The 17,342-nt window shown below is 31.0% G+C and overlaps 2 protein-coding genes and 1 long non-coding RNA gene across 5 annotated transcripts; 1 reads left to right on the top strand and 2 right to left on the bottom strand.

Annotated features, from left to right (window-relative positions):
• The first annotated feature begins 57 nt into the window (after positions 1–57).
• Positions 58–14,609, top strand: LOC136999718 (uncharacterized). The gene is made up of 3 exons (XR_010890041.1): positions 58–174; positions 287–710; positions 14,469–14,609. It is a non-coding gene; the product is annotated as an uncharacterized lncRNA (long non-coding RNA).
• Positions 6,308–13,256, bottom strand: LOC105672417 (uncharacterized). The gene is made up of 17 exons (XM_067352833.1): positions 13,081–13,256; positions 12,824–12,943; positions 12,585–12,702; positions 11,903–12,164; positions 11,659–11,811; positions 11,462–11,552; positions 11,044–11,180; positions 10,624–10,828; positions 9,424–9,570; positions 9,100–9,219; positions 8,873–8,990; positions 7,814–8,075; positions 7,543–7,692; positions 7,335–7,425; positions 6,951–7,087; positions 6,476–6,608; positions 6,308–6,313 (listed from the first exon to the last, which is right to left on the bottom strand). The coding sequence occupies exons 1-17, from the start codon at positions 13,222–13,224 to the stop codon at positions 6,308–6,310; spliced, it is 2,394 nt and encodes a 797-aa protein (XP_067208934.1). The 5' UTR covers positions 13,225–13,256.
• LOC105672566 (titin-like) lies at positions 14,105–17,336 on the bottom strand. Of its 3 annotated transcripts, none has more exons than XM_067354299.1 (6): positions 16,974–17,336; positions 16,280–16,662; positions 15,778–16,107; positions 15,243–15,401; positions 14,480–15,080; positions 14,105–14,419 (listed from the first exon to the last, which is right to left on the bottom strand). In XM_067354299.1, the coding sequence occupies exons 2-5, from the start codon at positions 16,618–16,620 to the stop codon at positions 14,576–14,578; spliced, it is 1,335 nt and encodes a 444-aa protein (XP_067210400.1). In that variant the 5' UTR covers positions 16,621–16,662; positions 16,974–17,336; the 3' UTR covers positions 14,105–14,419; positions 14,480–14,575. The 3 variants fall into 3 exon arrangements, with proteins under 3 accessions (XP_067210400.1, XP_067210399.1, XP_012223014.1); XM_067354298.1 differs by having other exon boundaries at positions 16,280–16,648; XM_012367591.2 differs by having other exon boundaries at positions 16,280–16,638.
• Between the last annotated feature and the right edge of the window lie 6 nt (positions 17,337–17,342).

The raw sequence follows: 17,342 nt of genomic DNA, 5'->3' as shown, positions 1-17,342 counted from the left end.
TACAAGTTGTGCAGTGTCGCGAGACCTTTTCGACGAAAGAATTTCCTACGAGCGGAACATGTGGGACAATCGTCTGATTCCTTCATCAAGTATATAAATTTTATAGAGATGAGAACAATTAAATTTATTGCAACAAATTGGTGTATAAGTAAGATTAATTACAGATGTAACAAGGTAATAAATTTTATGTATATCAGCTTTTATTTAATTAATAAAAATTTTTGTATTCTTTATTTTACCATTTTGTTCCGTGAAAAATTTAATTAATTATACATTGAATTTATAGTAAATATGTACGCAGCTGAAGCCTAAGATTATGTGCTACGCAAGTTGTGTGGATATATCTTAAATAGCGCTCATGTTACGCATGCGCAGGTTTGTCCCTCTGTTTTACACTTGCAAAGTTTTATATCAGCTGTGCAGTTCAATCATTTGTTTGATATTTTCCATTTTTAGCATATTTTTATTTATTTTGAGCACTTAAAATATAAAGTAAAAGAAATAATAAACTCTGAGTGATGTGAAAAAAGAAGAAAAACATTTATTCAAAGCATTAAAGTGCAGATAAATAGAATAGATTTTGAATTGCTTTTTTTGGTTATGATTTCTTGTACATTTGAAATAACACAAGTGTATTATTTCAACTCTGGAGGAGGAGAGAAGAAGAAGAAAAAGTTGCAGGCGATTGCAGAAATAAAACATCGAAATTGGTGAGTTTTTTAATTTCATATTTTTTATACTAATAATGCATATAATACTATGCAATAATACTACTAATGCACAAAAAGGAATATTATCTAGATATTGTAATGATATGGTGTTTTTAATAATATCGCCATGTTCGATAAAAACAACCAAAACTATGCAATAATAAAATAAATATCAAGAATTAACATATAAATTTAATATTATTATTATTGTTGCATATCGAAGTGGATAATTAGCGACTTGAAATCAAGGAGTAAAAACGAATAAATATTGAAAAATTTACTTTGTGAATTTATACAATATTTTATACAAATGGCAGAATGTTAGCAATATTATCAGATTGATAGCATTAAATTTGATCAATTACTGTCAATTTGTTAACATTGCTAACATTTTGTTTACTGGATTAAATATGTAATGATAAATATAATACATACACGCAATTACTATAAAAATGTTAAATAAAAGCAAAATTATTAACTGATTAAAGGTGCATTTTAAAATAAATAACGCTGCATAAACAACGCTTTTTTGTTGCAACTTATTAATGATTATAAATTACTCGGAAACATGTTCGTGAACCTAGCATATCATTTTCCAGCAGATCAAAAATAAAAGAGAGTTCTTGTCGCATGCAGTCGAGTTCTATAGTTCCTTATAGTTTTTAGTAATAGTTCTGGTGATTTTATCCAAAAAAACACCAATCGAAAAAATGATCTGCTAACTTCCCGTAGCAGATCATTTTCTAGCAGATCAAAAATAAAAGAGAGTTCTTGTCGCATGCAGTCGAGTTCTATAGTTCCTGATAGTTTTTAATGATAGTTCTGGTGATTTTATAAAAAAAAACACCGATCGAAAAAAATGATCTGCTACGGAAAGTTAGCAGATAAAAAATAGAGGACACTGAACATATATGTGATATGCTGGCCGTATATTGATAGTTCTGTTGATAATTAAAGAGTTTTCGTGTAGTTCTGAGCCAGTACATTGCTTTTCCAAAGAGTTCTGACGACTAAAATAATTAGAAAATTTTTTAAACAATTATTTTACCCGAAAAACACGCATTTTTGAGTATATGTGTGATATGCTGGCCGTATATTGATAGTTCTGTTAATAATTAAAGAGTTTTCGTGTAGTTCTGGGCAAGTACATTGCTTTTCCAAAAAGTTCTGACGACTAAAATAATTAGAAAATTTTTTAAACAATTATTTTACCCGAAAAACGCGCATTTTTGAGCATATGTGTGATATGCTGGCCGTATATTGATAGTTCTGTTAATAATTAAAGAGTTTTCGTGTAGTTCTGGGCAAGTACATTGCTTTTCCAAAGAGTTCTGACGACTAAAATAATTAGAAAATTTTTTAAACAATTATTTTACCCGAAAAACACGCATTTTTGAGTATATGTGTGATATGCTGGCCGTATATTAATAGTTCTGTTAATAATTAAAGAGTTTTCGTGTAGTTCTGGGCAAGTACATTGCTTTTCCAAAGAGTTCTGACGACTAAAATAATTAGAAAATTTTTTAAACAATTATTTTACCCGAAAAACACGCATTTTTGAGTATATGTGTGATATGCTGGCCGTATATTGATAGTTCTGTTAATAATTAAAGAGTTTTCGTGTAGTTCTGGGCAAGTACATTGCTTTTCCAAAAAGTTCTGACGACTAAAATAATTAGAAAATTTTTTAAACAATTATTTTACCCGAAAAACGCGCATTTTTGAGCATATGTGTGATATGCTGGCCGCATATTGATAGTTCTGCTAAAAATTAGACAGTTCTCTTCTAGTTCTGGGCGAGTACATTGCTTTTCCAAAGAGTTCTGACGACTAAAATAATTAGAAAATTTTTTAAACAATTATTTTACCCGAAAAACACGCATTTTTGAGTATATGTGTGATATGCTGGCCGTATATTGATAGTTCTGTTAATAATTAAAGAGTTTTCGTGTAGTTCTGGGCAAGTACATTGCTTTTCCAAAAAGTTCTGACGACTAAAATAATTAGAAAATTTTTTAAACAATTATTTTACCCGAAAAACGCGCATTTTTGAGCATATGTGTGATATGCTGGCCGTATATTGATAGTTCTGTTAATAATTAAAGAGTTTTCGTGTAGTTCTGGGCAAGTACATTGCTTTTCCAAAGAGTTCTGACGACTAAAATAATTAGAAAATTTTTTAAACAATTATTTTACCCGAAAAACACGCATTTTTGAGTATATGTGTGATATGCTGGCCGTATATTAATAGTTCTGTTAATAATTAAAGAGTTTTCGTATAGTTCTGGGCAAGTACATTGCTTTTCCAAAGAGTTCTGACGACTAAAATAATTAGAAAATTTTTTAAACAATTAATTTACCCGAAAAACGCGCATTTTTGAGCATATGTGTGATATGCTGGCCGCATATTGATAGTTCTGCTAAAAATTAGACAGTTCTCTTCTAGTTCTGGGCGAGTTCATTGTTTTTCTAAAGAGTTCTGACGACTAAAATAATTAGAAAATTTTTGAAACAATTATTTTACCCGAAAAACACGCATTTTTGAGTATATGTGTGATATGCTGGCCGTATATTAATAGTTCTGTTAATAATTAAAGAGTTTTCGTGTAGTTCTGGACAAGTAAATTGCTTTTTCAAAGAGTTCTGACGACTAAAATAATTAGAAAATTTTTTAAACAATTATTTTACCCGAAAAACACGCATTTTTGAGTATATGTGTGATATGCTGGCCGTATATTGATAGTTCTGTTAATAATTAAAGAGTTTTCGTGTAGTTCTGGGCAAGTACATTGCTTTTCCAAAGAGTTCTGACGACTAAAATAATTAGAAAATTTTTTAAACAATTATTTTACCCGAAAAACACGCATTTTTGAGTATATGTGTGATATGCTGGCCGTATATTAATAGTTCTGTTAATAATTAAAGAGTTTTCGTGTAGTTCTGGGCAAGTACATTGCTTTTCCAAAGAGTTCTGACGACTAAAATAATTAGAAAACAGAACTAGAAGAGAACTGTCTAATTTTTAGCAGAACTATCAATATGCGGCCAGCATATCACACATATGCTCAAAAATGCGCGTTTTTCGGGTAAATTAATTGTTTAAAAAATTTTCTAATTATTTTAGTCGTCAGAACTCTTTGGAAAAGCAATGTATTTGCCCAGAACTACACGAAAACTCTTTAATTATTAACAGAACTATTAATATACGGCCAGCATATCACACATATACTCAAAAATGCGTGTTTTTCGGGTAAAATAATTGTTTAAAAAATTTTCTAATTATTTTAGTCGTCAGAACTCTTTGGAAAAGCAATGTACTTGCCCAGAACTACACGAAAACTCTTTAATTATTAACAGAACTATTAATATACGGCCAGCATATCACACATATACTCAAAAATGCGTGTTTTTCGGGTAAAATAATTGTTTAAAAAATTTTTTAATTATTTTAGTCGTCAGAACTCTTTGGAAAAGCAATGTACTTGCCCAGAACTACACGAAAACTCTTTAATTATTAACAGAACTATCAATATACGGCCAGCATATCACACATATGCTCAAAAATGCGCGTTTTTCGGGTAAAATAATTGTTTAAAAAATTTTCTAATTATTTTAGTCGTCAGAACTTTTTGGAAAAGCAATGTACTTGCCCAGAACTACACGAAAACTCTTTAATTATTAACAGAACTATCAATATACGGCCAGCATATCACACATATACTCAAAAATGCGTGTTTTTCGGGTAAAATAATTGTTTAAAAAATTTTCTAATTATTTTAGTCGTCAGAACTCTTTGGAAAAGCAATGTACTGGCTCAGAACTACACGAAAACTCTTTAATTATCAACAGAACTATCAATATACGGCCAGCATATCACATATATGTTCAGTGTCCTCTATTTTTTATCTGCTAACTTTCCGTAGCAGATCATTTTTTTCGATCGGTGTTTTTTTTTATAAAATCACCAGAACTATCATTAAAAACTATCAGGAACTATAGAACTCGACTGCATGCGACAAGAACTCTCTTTTATTTTTGATCTGCTAGAAAATGATCTGCTACGGGAAGTTAGCAGATCATTTTTTCGATTGGTGTTTTTTTGGATAAAATCACCAGAACTATTACTAAAAACTATAAGGAACTATAGAACTCGACTGCATGCGACAAGAACTCTCTTTTATTTTTGATCTGCTGGAAAATGATATGCTAGGTTCACGAACATCTCGGAGACATATCCTGTAAAAAAATTAATTCAAGATTTAATGAAAAACTATTTTTGAATGTTAAAAATACTGACAATGAGATATTATGCAGAAGCAAGAATTGGAATTATAATAAATCGATTTGTAACAGCAATTAAACAATGAAATATGAATATTATAATAGATGCTTTAAGAAAAAGTGCAAAAGAAACTAATTTAAAAAAATTTTAATTGCATTATGGAATAAATAGCATCGTCAAATTCTTTACTAAAATTTATTAATTATGATCAAACGAAGACGTAGTGGTGAAGAACTAATACATACTTATAGCGTAGGAAAACTTGTTAAACACTTATGGAACACAGTTTGAACATAACTGAATCGTGTAAATCATATAATAGATTACCTCAAAAGCGCAGTAACTAATTTTAATCAAAAAGCAGAAAGACCGCAACAAATTCTTAATAAGCTTATGTTGGAACGGCCAAAAACCTGTTTGACAAAAATATGTGGTTAATAATTGTGGTCTCGTAAAAAATTTTCCAACATAATGATTCTTTGCTTCGCGACGCAAAACCGATATAATGACACACATATCGTGTGTGCCATCGATTCTTTAGCGCACAGTCGCATCTGTCACAAGAAGCACGAAATTATGCGTTGTCAATCGATATTAAATGTGTCCAGCGAAGTTAAAGTCTATATTATTACTTACACATATATTAATAACACCACTTTCTCCATTTTTGAAGTAACGCTTGTTAGACACTTTTGTAAAGCGATGTATTATATATATTGTAATGATATAGCATGGTATACAGTAAAAAAATGAGAGTAACAATAGCAACTAGACAGCACATACTAATTTTTTGTCTTCCGTTGCTCTCTTGTTAGAATTTTTTTTAGTTTATTTAAAAGCTTTTGGTATTTGAAAAAAAATTTAACTAATTGCATTTTTAGAATAAAGAATTAATTAAATAATTAAATAAGTCAAATTTGATATTTTGTTCTGCTAATTCAAAGGTGAAAAAAATTTATAATATAAAAAATCTAGAAAAATTTCGGTGATTTGATAAAAACAAGAATTTCATATCATAATGTTTTAACATTTGAATTTTTTATTGGATTCTATTGAATTAACAAAGTAAATATTTTAATTTTTATTAATATACGTAAGTAATAAGATATAGACTTTATTATACATTAAAATTCATAATTATTCACTAAAAAAAAAACAACTAATATGAAAAAGCAAAACTTAAAATTATACTTCATAAGCATGCAAAAGGTTGGTTTTAATTAAATAAAATTCTAAGTTGTTTTATTCATAATGTCGTAGATCTCTTTACTACAATTTATTGACAAAAATGAAACGAAGACATAGCGGTGAAGAACTAGATCTAGAATTTGAAAATTCGGTAATCACTCTTTGAGTGATAAAAACGCTGTGAAATAAGATATGCCCATTCGTACTGCCTTAAATCGAATACAGATGCGTAAATAATTTTATATGTATATATAACACTACTATGCAAATTAAGTTACAACTTTGCGATACTTACTGCAGCATAGGTAGCTATCGACAACGGAACCATATTACCTGCTTTTATTTTGCATGGCACATTACTTCTGTAAAGAATTATCATCATTAGAGATTTTATTCTAGGCGAAAAATAGTACCATTCTGCTGCATATCTGCAAGGATAAATATAAATATTTATTTAAATAAGATTTTCAGAAGTATTATTTTTAAATAAAAAATTAAAATTTTTTTTTAAACTATGATTAATAATGAGTGATATGAGTAAACGTATGGCAAAATAATTAGCAATATTGAAATAATTCTCGATTTTTTTATTAATTCTTTTTACATTAATTATATTGCAAATTTTATCTAATAAAATATTTGGAATAAAAGTTGAGGTAGATTTAAAATATTCAAGATGTGTTATCAAAATTTTCGGCATGCAATTTCAAAATTCTTTATATATCAACATGTGTGAAAAAATATAAAATAGAATACAAAATAATAATTACGCTCGGTAAAATATATTCTGACTTTCATCCATTAATTTTTGACCAGAGTAACATGAGATCATATGATTTATCAACGTTCCTATGATAATAAATAAATATCTTGCTATTTCTTTTATTTCGTTTAACACATAGATGATCTACAACAACACAGAAGTGTAAATCACATTCGAATTTATAACTATATTTTTATTTGAGATAAAAACACTAATTTTATAGCATGCAACAATTAATAAAATTTTAGATAAATGTTTAGATTTTTGCATTGAAAAGAAAATTGAAATTTAATGTAAGATATAAATTTCTTATGCAATTTCCCATTGTGCCGTTTATGTTAATATACTTTTACAACTTGTAAACCAACTTATATGAATACTTAATACTTACGCGAATTCCGATTAGACTTAAAGTTGCAGTAACCGTAATTAACATGAATAATGCAAGCCCTTCATAGGATGATCTCAATCTATCAACAAATCTATAAAATAGAAATAATATTCGAGTTTTTTTTTATACAGATTATAAGTTTATATGAACTTTATACATTTTATATATAGAATAACAATTGAAAAGCAACTGAAAAAAGATTGTTTACTCTATAGCAAGTTGATGCTTTTTCAAACATTTAATATATTCTTCATATATTATTTTTTCTCTCGATGATTCAAACTTCATATTTTCATGACATTCATATTTATTGAATTTATTGTTATCATTTACCTTTGAAATATTTTCAATTTGTTCGCTGAAAAATGTATAAATTTTGTGGGGAATAATTAGCATTAAATAATTTTATCAATAATTCTCTTATGATTACGTTATCGTCACATGCGGTTAAGTTATCGTTATATTTGAGATATATCTACCTGATAGCTGCAAATAAACTGCATGCATGAGCGGTACATGTAATATGCATTGCATCGACACCTACCATGATGCTTATACCCACCACAATTATAGCGGTAGTGTAACAAAAAATTGGTAAAAAGTACTCGTTTTTATCCACCCTGAATTCGACCTCAAGGGCGAAGGTTCGCGGCCGAGATTCGTTAAGGGGTGATACAACATCTAGGAACACCGGTGTCAATGGTAGTATTATAAAGGTGGACATCATGAGATACATTAGTGCTGTAATATTATGAGAAAGAGAAATGTCATTCGTTCATATCAATAATATCGAATTGCAACGATAAGACATTAATAAACATTTAATTGAATGTCATCTTTCTATCAAAAATATTAATTCTCGATATCAAACATTTAAATTATTTAATCTTGGAATATTAAAGAATAACATTTTTTATTATATTTTTACATTCTATATATACAGGGTGTTCCGTGGGAAGTGGCTGAAATTAATTATCTGTCATTTTTTTAAACGCATATAGCGAGCAAGAAAAATAAAATATCTTCTGATGATATTTTGCACTTTTATTTACATATAAACTAAAAACAATCGGAAATATTTTTATTATTATATAAACATTTATAAAAAATGCCAAATTTTACTAATTTTAATGGTTTATATTTTTGAAGTGCGCATTGTCAAAATTATAACAAAAAAATTATGTCACTTTTGGAAACTATGAAAAAACTTTATGCAACACAAATTACAGTTACAGTTATAGTTTCCAAAATCGACTTAATTTTTGTTATAATTCTAATGATGCACACATCAAAAATATATACCAAATAAAATTAGCGATATTTGGCATTTTTTAATAAACGTTTATTTAATGACAAAAATATTGTCTTTATACGTAAATAAAACTGCAAAATGTCCTCTGTTAGAAAATATTTTATTTCTTTCGCTCGCTATGTGCGTTTAAAAATGACAGCTAATTAGTTTCAGCAACTTTTCATGAGATACCTCTTACATAGATAATAGCTCTAATGATATTATCGTTGCAATGTAAAACACCCACCCGAGTAATATTTCGCAAATTTTCGTGATATCGTAGAATACTCTGACAAAACTTGTACTTCCATATTATTCGTGAATATGTTCCAGTGATCATCAATGGTTTCATACAAAAGTCGCAACTGACGACAACAACAAATACGAAAATAATTGAACCTATTGTATCTAAAATAGTTTAACCGAAAGAAACATAGTTGAAAAAAAATTAAGTAACACATTATAAAAACGTACTTTGTCGTGATTCTGAATCTCGTTCGCTATTCTTATGAGGAAAGAGAATGTAATTACAAATTGATACAGGGCTTCAAAAATCAGTTGCGAATCGTTCATATGATCATATAACAGTAATATCTGCGTATAAACGTTGATTGTGATACGTAAAATGGAATATAAATTCATATGTTGGAAAATTATTATATTTTACTCAATTATTTAACTATTAATTATTTAAAAAGTGTCACACTTCTATTAACCGTTGATTATTAGCATGATAAAAATTGATAAACACCAATTAAACGTATTTTGAGTTATAATGTGTCTATTCGTATGCATTACCTCAAACCATATATAACTTATTTCGATCAAAAGGCAGGAGCTCCGTAACAAATTTCTAATGAGCTTATGTTGAAACGGCCAAAGACCTACCAACGATAAAAGTATCCGGTTGACATTGTATTCTCGCAAAAAATTCTCCAACATAATTATTTTTTACTTTCCGACGAAAGACTACGATAATATAGTGGCACGCGCACTATTGATTCTCCGGCGCACCCAAGTCCCGTCTGGATCAAGAAGCACGTAATTGTGCGTTGTCAGAAATCGTCAGTGTCGATCATTTCACAGATATTAAAGTGTGTCTAAGGAAAAACACTACTTTTCCCATCTTTAAAATAACACTTGTTAGACAGACACTTTTATAAAGGGTATTATAGTAATGATATAGCGCAATATATTGTGTGGCAAGAAATTGAGGGTATGTGTAGATGTGCGACAATAGGAACAATAGGAAGGCGCGTACTATTTTCTTGTCTTCTGGTTTTATTGACAGTGCTTCTTTCATAGAATTCTGTCCGCTGCTTTCTTAGAATGTTTCCAAATGATGGTGTTCGAAAAGAAGTGAGTGCGTTTTGAAATTAGGAAAAAAGTGAATTAAAGAACATGAAGTTTAATTTTATTTATTTGAGGGAGACAAAAAAATTTTTTTAATAAAATTTTGAATATTTTTAGAGAAGAAGAATTTAATATCATAGAGCACCTCAATTAAAAATATTAAACTCTACTGGATTCTATTGGATTAGTAAAATGAATACTTTTTGATGCAATAACATATGCGAATAATATTATAGACTTTATTACATACTGAAATTCATATTTATCGACTCGTAAAAAAACATAAAAAAGCAAAGATCGGAATTATGCTTCGTAAATATGCAGCATATAATTTAATATTCATGTAGACATTGATACATTATGTAAGTAATGACAATTTTATAATATAATTACTAGATAGTAAAATATGAGTGTAAAAGAATTACTGAAAGAGTATGAAATTCTAATAATGAGTGACTTTATATAATGTTATAAGCCTCTTTACTATAATTAATTGATAATAAAATTAAACAAAGACACATCGGTAAAAAAAACTACTACAGATGAAAGTTCAGTGATTACTCTTTGAGTGATAAAAACGTTGTGAAATAAGACATGCCCATTCGTACTACCTTCAATTGAATACGATTGTAATAAGTAATTTTATACGTATATGTAATACTTCTTATCAAAACTAGAAATAGGTTTGCAGCTTTGTACTTTGTACAAAATACTTACTGAAGCATAAGTTGTTACCGATAACGGAACCATATTACCTGCCTTTAAAATGCATGGTACACTACTTCTATAAAGAGTTATGATAAGTAGAGATTTTATTCTAGGCGAAAAGTTGTACCATTCTGTTGCGTATCTGCAAAAGTAAGTTTCAATGATGATTTCTATTAAATCTTACAATTAAAAGAATTATATTTAAATAAAAAATAATATTTAATGAAGAATACTTTAAATTAAAATTGAATTAAATTTTATATTCAAAGAAAGGTTATCAAAACTTCCAACATAAAATTTCCAAAAATTTTATATATATATATCAATATTTATGAGGATATAAAATAATATTATTACGCTCGATCAAATATATTCTGACTTTCGTCCATTAATCTTTGACCGGAGTAACATGAGATCATCAGATTCATTAAAGCCCCTATAATAATAAATAAAAATCTTGCCATTTCTTCAAATTGGCCTAGCACATATACAATCTATAACACATATAAAAATATTATGTAACTATCCAAAATAAAGTTTTTATTTGATGCACAAACCACATAGACCACACATGTAGAAATAATATTTTATCTAAAATAGTTACAACTTCTTTATTTCTATTAAAAATTGAAAATTAAAAGTTTTTGTTGAAAAAAATTAAGATTAATAAAAAATATTTTATATTTATATCAATAATTTGCTGCTCTATATTTTATAATAACTTAATTACTTATAATTAAACATATAATATATTCCCGGTACAACATTTTCTTACCCGAAGTCCAATTAGACTTAAAGTTGCAATAACCAATATTAATAAGAATAACGCAAGTCCTTCATACGATGACTTTAATAAATCGACAAATCTGTGGGAAAAAAACAATATTTTACTTTTCTCGCATAGCAATAACTATATGTAGGTATCTTCTCTATAGTGTGGCAATTAAAAAACGATTGAAAAATACTATTTACTCAATGGCAAGTTGATGTTTTTTTAAACATTTAATATATTCCCGGTACAACATTTCCTCTCTCGATATTTCAACTTTCGTATTTGTGCGACGGTCATATTTGTACATTTTATTATTATTATTCACTTTCAAAATTATATTTTCAATCTGATAGCTGCAAAATATATAATTTTTGCACAGAATAATTATAATAATTTAACGATAATTTTATGTTCAAATTATCGTTATATTTGAGATATATCTACCTGACAACCGCAAATAAACTGCACGCGTGAGCGGTGCACGTAATATGCATTGCATCGACACTCACCATAATGCTGATACCCACCACAATTATAGCGGTAGTGTAACAAAAAATTGGTATAAAGTACTCGTTTTTATCCACCCTGAATTCAACTTCAAGCGCGAGGAATCGTGGCCGAGATTCGTTAAGAGGTGATATAATATCTAAGAATACCGGTGTTAATGGTACTATTATAAAGCCAGACATCAGGGTATACATTGATGCTGCAATATCACGAAAAAAATACATTTGTTTTTTGTTTCATCAATAATATCGATTTATAAATTATTATCATTCTATTAACTCATCTATAACGAGCAATGTTATTCGACAGTATAATAATAAGATATATATATATATATATGTATATTATTTCTTTAATAATATTATTACATAGGATATCTTAGAAATATTATCAGAATTGGCTCATTAATAATTACAGACAATTAACGTTATAGACACTAATATTGTATAATGAATATTTGCGTTTATTAAGCATGTAATTTTTAACATTGATACATATGGATTACAGTGTTGCTTTAGTAAGTTAAATATTTTTGTAATTTTTATACGACTTTTTTATTGCATAATTATATGAGCAGGCAATAATTAAGGATGTGATCGTTGCAATATAACGTACTCACTTGAATAACATTTAGTGAACATTTGCGACATGAAGGAGTAGTCCTTCAATATTTGGATTTCCATGTCGTCCGTAAATATATTCCAATGGTTGTTAATGGTTTCGTACAAACGTCGCAACTGATTACGACAAAATGTAAAAACAATTCAACTTAATACATTTAAAATTCTTTTTCCGAAATAATCATAATTAAAAAAAGAGAAACAAAAGTAACACGTAAATGGAGGTCTAAGAACTTACCTTAGTGCGATTCCTGAGCTCGTTCAGTATCCTTGCGATAAAAGACGTCGACAAGACAATTTGATAAGAGCTTTCACAAATCATTCGCACATTGTCCCAATGATCGTGCAATGTCAATATCTGCGTCACATTTAAGATCAGTATCCATAAAATTACATTTTTTATATATTATACAATAAAACTAATAATATTCATAAAACTTTTCAAAGACTGATCAGACACATTGAGATTAAAGTCTTTAGATTAGCGTGTGATACCTCGAATGAATAGTAACTAATTTCGAGCAGGAAACATAATGCCGGCAGCAGATTTCTCACTATCTTATTTTGAAACGGCCAAAGACCTATGCGTGACAAGAGTACTCGGTTGACATTGTACTCTCGCACAAAGTTTTCTAGCATGATTAAACTTTGCTCCCCACAAAAAGACTACTACTATCACAACGTGACATGCTATCGACACACAAAACGCACATGTTGCAAAGAATACGAAATAATAGGTTGTCAGGAATCAACGTCACTTTATTATTTCGCAAATATTAGAGCGTGTCTATCGAAACAGAACCGTTACTTTCTTCGACATAACGCTTGTGGAATATTTTAATAGAATGATGTATCATTATAATAATACAATAGAACCCCATATAATCTCTTACTTGTTTGCTAGATCTTGCTCCAGTCTTGTGAGAATTACAGTTTTTTATTTTTTGTAAATATTTAGCATAAATTTTAAATTTTAATTTTAACACAGTTTTATTTAAATATACACTGGAAGAAAGATCTTGTTGACTGAACAAACCGTCTATTAGATTTCCGACGAGCAAGACAGATTCAGGTTGAATCTACCAAAATTTCTATTAATGCAACAAGATTCTAGTAGATTCATCAAGAATCTGGTAGATTCAACCAGAATCTGAATTAGGTCATAATCAGATTGAATTTACTAGATTTTGATTGAATCTACCAGATTCTAATTGAATCTGCCAGAATCTTGTTGCATTAATAGTAATTCTGATAGATTCCTGAATCTGTCTTGCTCGTCGGAAATTTAACAGACGATTTGTTCAATCAAAATCTTTTTTCCAGTGTATTCTTTTGTGAATTTTGTAAATACATTTTTGTCACAAATAGCTGATTAAAAATATTACCAAATTTAAAAATAAAAGAGCAATAATTACAGAGTTATAGTCTTCTCAAAATAAAGGGGAACAGGTTTAAAAATTGTTAACAGCAAGTTTAAAAATTCAACAACAGAGTTAGGAGAATAATAAGAAAACGCAAAAAAATTTGAAATGTATAATATAATATTAAAAAACCATGATTTCCATTTTTTTATACAATTTCTTTCGCAATGCATGTACATTGCGCAAAGTAATTTGCAGAATTTGCCAATTTATTTGTATGCAATTAGAATAAATTAATTTATTTGTACAAAAGTTTATATATTGCTGTGACTGCCAAAAGTTTTACATTGAACGCTTTTAATAATAAAAAGGGATATCAAGAGATCTAAAGAAGCATCTTAACACACAGACGTTGATGACAAGTGATGATTCTGCAGATGTCGACTGTCTTCATTGATTGTCTTTCTGCGTTTCTACAATACAAAATAATATATTAACAAAAAATCTTATGATTTGTTTCAGCTTGGTCGCACCTTGCCCCGACAACAATCGAGAGTATCTCAATTAAATCTCTCAGAAGCGAAAATGGTTCCGCTGGATTCATCCATTCGCAGACGACAGACGAAGGATCAAGGACTATCGAGATCGATGAGATCGGACTCGTCCAAATGCGGACAGACTCCGCACATGGCCCAGGGATCCTCCAGCTCCCAGAGATCCGGATGCAGATGCTCGCGGCCGGGCGGCGGTCCGCGCGGCGGACTGGGCGGATATTGCTCCACGTCGAAGAATCTCTCGAGCTCTTCTGGTTCGAAAGGTGGATACTCGTAGGGTTCGCGTCTCGGTATATCGCGCATGGAAGTTTTTATCCTGGACGGGAGCGCTAGATCTCCCTCTTCCTCCCAGGATATATCGCCCTCGCGGAAGAACTCCTCCTTGAACGGCACGTCGAAGCGCAGGTCCTCCGGCAACGGCTCCCTGGCTATCCTCTCGAACTCCTGCTCAGCCCTGCGTGTCCTTTCTCTGCCCCTGATGCCGGCCATGCTTCTCTGCGCGAATTCGCGAGCTGCCACGACGCTCGGATGCTCCCTGCCGTACTCGACGCGGAACATCTCACTCTCGATGTCTGGGATTCTGCATTAAACGCGAACATCAATCAAATCAAGTGAAATTTTGACGCTTTTATTACCAAGAAACGTGATAAAGCTGAAAAAATGTCTTTTTTTGCTCTTGACTGAACTTATCAACTTTGATTTTTACATATAAATTTTTTTTTTCCTTTTGTAATGTTTTTACTTGTAGAGATATCTAGGTTTTTCTTCGTCTGCGAGTTGCACGGCGTTACCACCGACATTCGCGACGGCCATCACAAAATCCCGTCTAGCGTGCTGCAAGTCCTCCAACTTACCGTGCACTGCGGCAGCTTCTGCCGCATCTTGCTCGTCGAGAGTCTCGCTGTCGAATGATATTCATGATTAACAATCATTAATGTTGCGTTATTAATTTGCAAAAATAGATCGATTCCAAAAATTTATAAGAATTATTCCACGAGAAACAAAATTCTCAATATTTGCATCAAGGATTTAACACAAGACGATTTATTTTGATGAATCTATTGATGAAACCAGAAGTTTAAAATTTAATTTGTTGTTAACTTTTAAAATATGTATATAAAAAATATATATTGAACTATATAGATTCTTTTCTATATTTTACATTTAGAGCTTTTACGCGTGGACTGAAAAAAGATAAAAAAAGAATCCAAGAACTTTCCAACTTTAATTTCGCGATATTTTTTTAGAATAACATTAATAAAATATTTTCCAGGTACCTAATCACTTGAATGGAACGATTCGCAACGTGAGACACCGGCGCTTCAACGGCGGCAGCAGGTGGCTGAGGGATGCTAACGATAGTGGTGCGATTTTCGTTCACCGCTCTCGGCGGTATCACGATACTGTCGATCGGGCCCTCACCGACCGGCTCGGCTTGGATCACCTGGGCATTCATGGACTTCGCCAGTTCTTTAGTCTTTTCTGGTATAGGCGGAAGTGCTTCCGGCGCTCTTCTACTCGGCGGCGGACGCGGGGGTCTTCTGGGGGGTGAAACCGGTAGTGACGGCGTTGGTGCGCGTCTCGCCGGTATTCTTTCTCTACCAAATCTGAGTGCGAAAGTGTGTAAAAAATTTCCGAGTACTTTAATTTAAAAATGTATAAAATGTATATTAAAATATATAACGAATTTATAGCTGCTTAAGCAATGTTTAGCGCGCAGAATGACAAGTTGTAGAATCAACAATGTTACAGAAAACAATGTAATTCTTGAGGCTCTACCTAGGATCACCGCTGACTGGCGCAGGTGTTCTCCTTGGCACTCTACGCACCGGCATCATCTCTTCTTGCTTGCGTTCGTACTCCTGCTTGAACTTCTCCGCGTGTTTAACGCGCGCCATCATCGCCTTCGTCATAGTCGGCTTGCTGAAATCAACCCTTTTCGGCTCGACATGCCTACGCCTCCTGCTAGGTTCCACCGGTCGTTGCGGCGGCGGCTGCTGCTGCTGTCTGCCTATTTCCTTTTGTTCATATTCCTTTAACAAAGCGGCACTTTTCGCCTGCCGCAGTTGTTGCGTCTTCGTGAGACCGGGCCTGGACAAGCCTGGATTCCGACTCGTCATCGTCGATTATCGTCGGTGCTAGGTAATTCTTAACGTATAAAACTTAATATGCGACATATAATTATTTAATAAAATATTACAATTTTATTTTGATAAAATAAATATATATAGATAATATATTTTGTTAATTAAACTCCCCCATTAAATTTTAATTTATTTAAACTTATTTTGCAGAATTGAAACGTTACATAAAATTACAGTGCGTGCTTTGCATCGATACGCATTGACGCAGAAGAAATAATTCGAGTATTTGTATTTTGTGACACTTTGCGCCATATAATCGCTCCAACACCAATCAGGCGGATAATTCTAAAGAAACATGGAGTGAATAATTTTGAAAGAAGCGTGAAAACCTCGTAAAAATATATTTTCTGGAATCTGTGATGGGTAAGTTTCTTCGGTCAGCGTGATTTTTCTTGGCGCTCAAATAACAGGTCCAATATTTTTTCATGTTGCGAAAGCTTGCGATGTTAATAGCCCATTCTGGGCGGTACGACCGGCACTTGACGAAGGCCGGATGGATTAATTTATCATTATGCACAAGAATTTTGAATTATGAGGGGCCTGAAGGGTTTGTATGATTTGACATGTAAGAGAATCACCCGGTGACGGAATAGCTTTTGTTTCGCACTCGCGAAACACATTTCTCGATCGAGATGAACGAATCTCTGAAGTTAGCGAAGACGGAGGAATCTTTTTTTGCAAGAAAATTTAAGTGCATT

The sequence above is a fragment of the Linepithema humile genome, chromosome 4 (genome assembly GCF_040581485.1).
Source record: "Linepithema humile isolate Giens D197 chromosome 4, Lhum_UNIL_v1.0, whole genome shotgun sequence".
Classification (NCBI taxonomy): domain Eukaryota; kingdom Metazoa; phylum Arthropoda; class Insecta; order Hymenoptera; family Formicidae; genus Linepithema; species Linepithema humile.
This window is presented reverse-complemented; position numbering and strand designations above follow the sequence as displayed.

What these genes read in the sequence shown, in the direction of transcription:
- LOC105672417 (XM_067352833.1), bottom strand. Translation starts at nt 13,224, where the DNA reads ATGCTAGAAAACTTTGTGCGAGAGTACAATGTCAACCGAGTACTCTTG. An exon ending in TAAGTCTAATTGGACTTCGG is followed by an intron (nt 11,181 to 11,461) that starts GTAAGAAAATGT and finishes TATGTGTTATAG; the next exon opens with ATTGTATATGTGCTAGGCCA. An exon ending in CAGAATATATTTGATCGAGC is followed by an intron (nt 10,829 to 11,043) that starts GTAATAATATTA and finishes TTACTTTTGCAG; the next exon opens with ATACGCAACAGAATGGTACA.
- LOC105672566 (XM_067354299.1), bottom strand. Translation starts at nt 16,620, where the DNA reads ATGACGAGTCGGAATCCAGGCTTGTCCAGGCCCGGTCTCACGAAGACG. An exon ending in CGTTCCATTCAAGTGATTAG is followed by an intron (nt 15,402 to 15,777) that starts GTACCTGGAAAA and finishes ATCATTCGACAG; the next exon opens with CGAGACTCTCGACGAGCAAG. An exon ending in AAACCTAGATATCTCTACAA is followed by an intron (nt 15,081 to 15,242) that starts GTAAAAACATTA and finishes CGTTTAATGCAG; the next exon opens with AATCCCAGACATCGAGAGTG.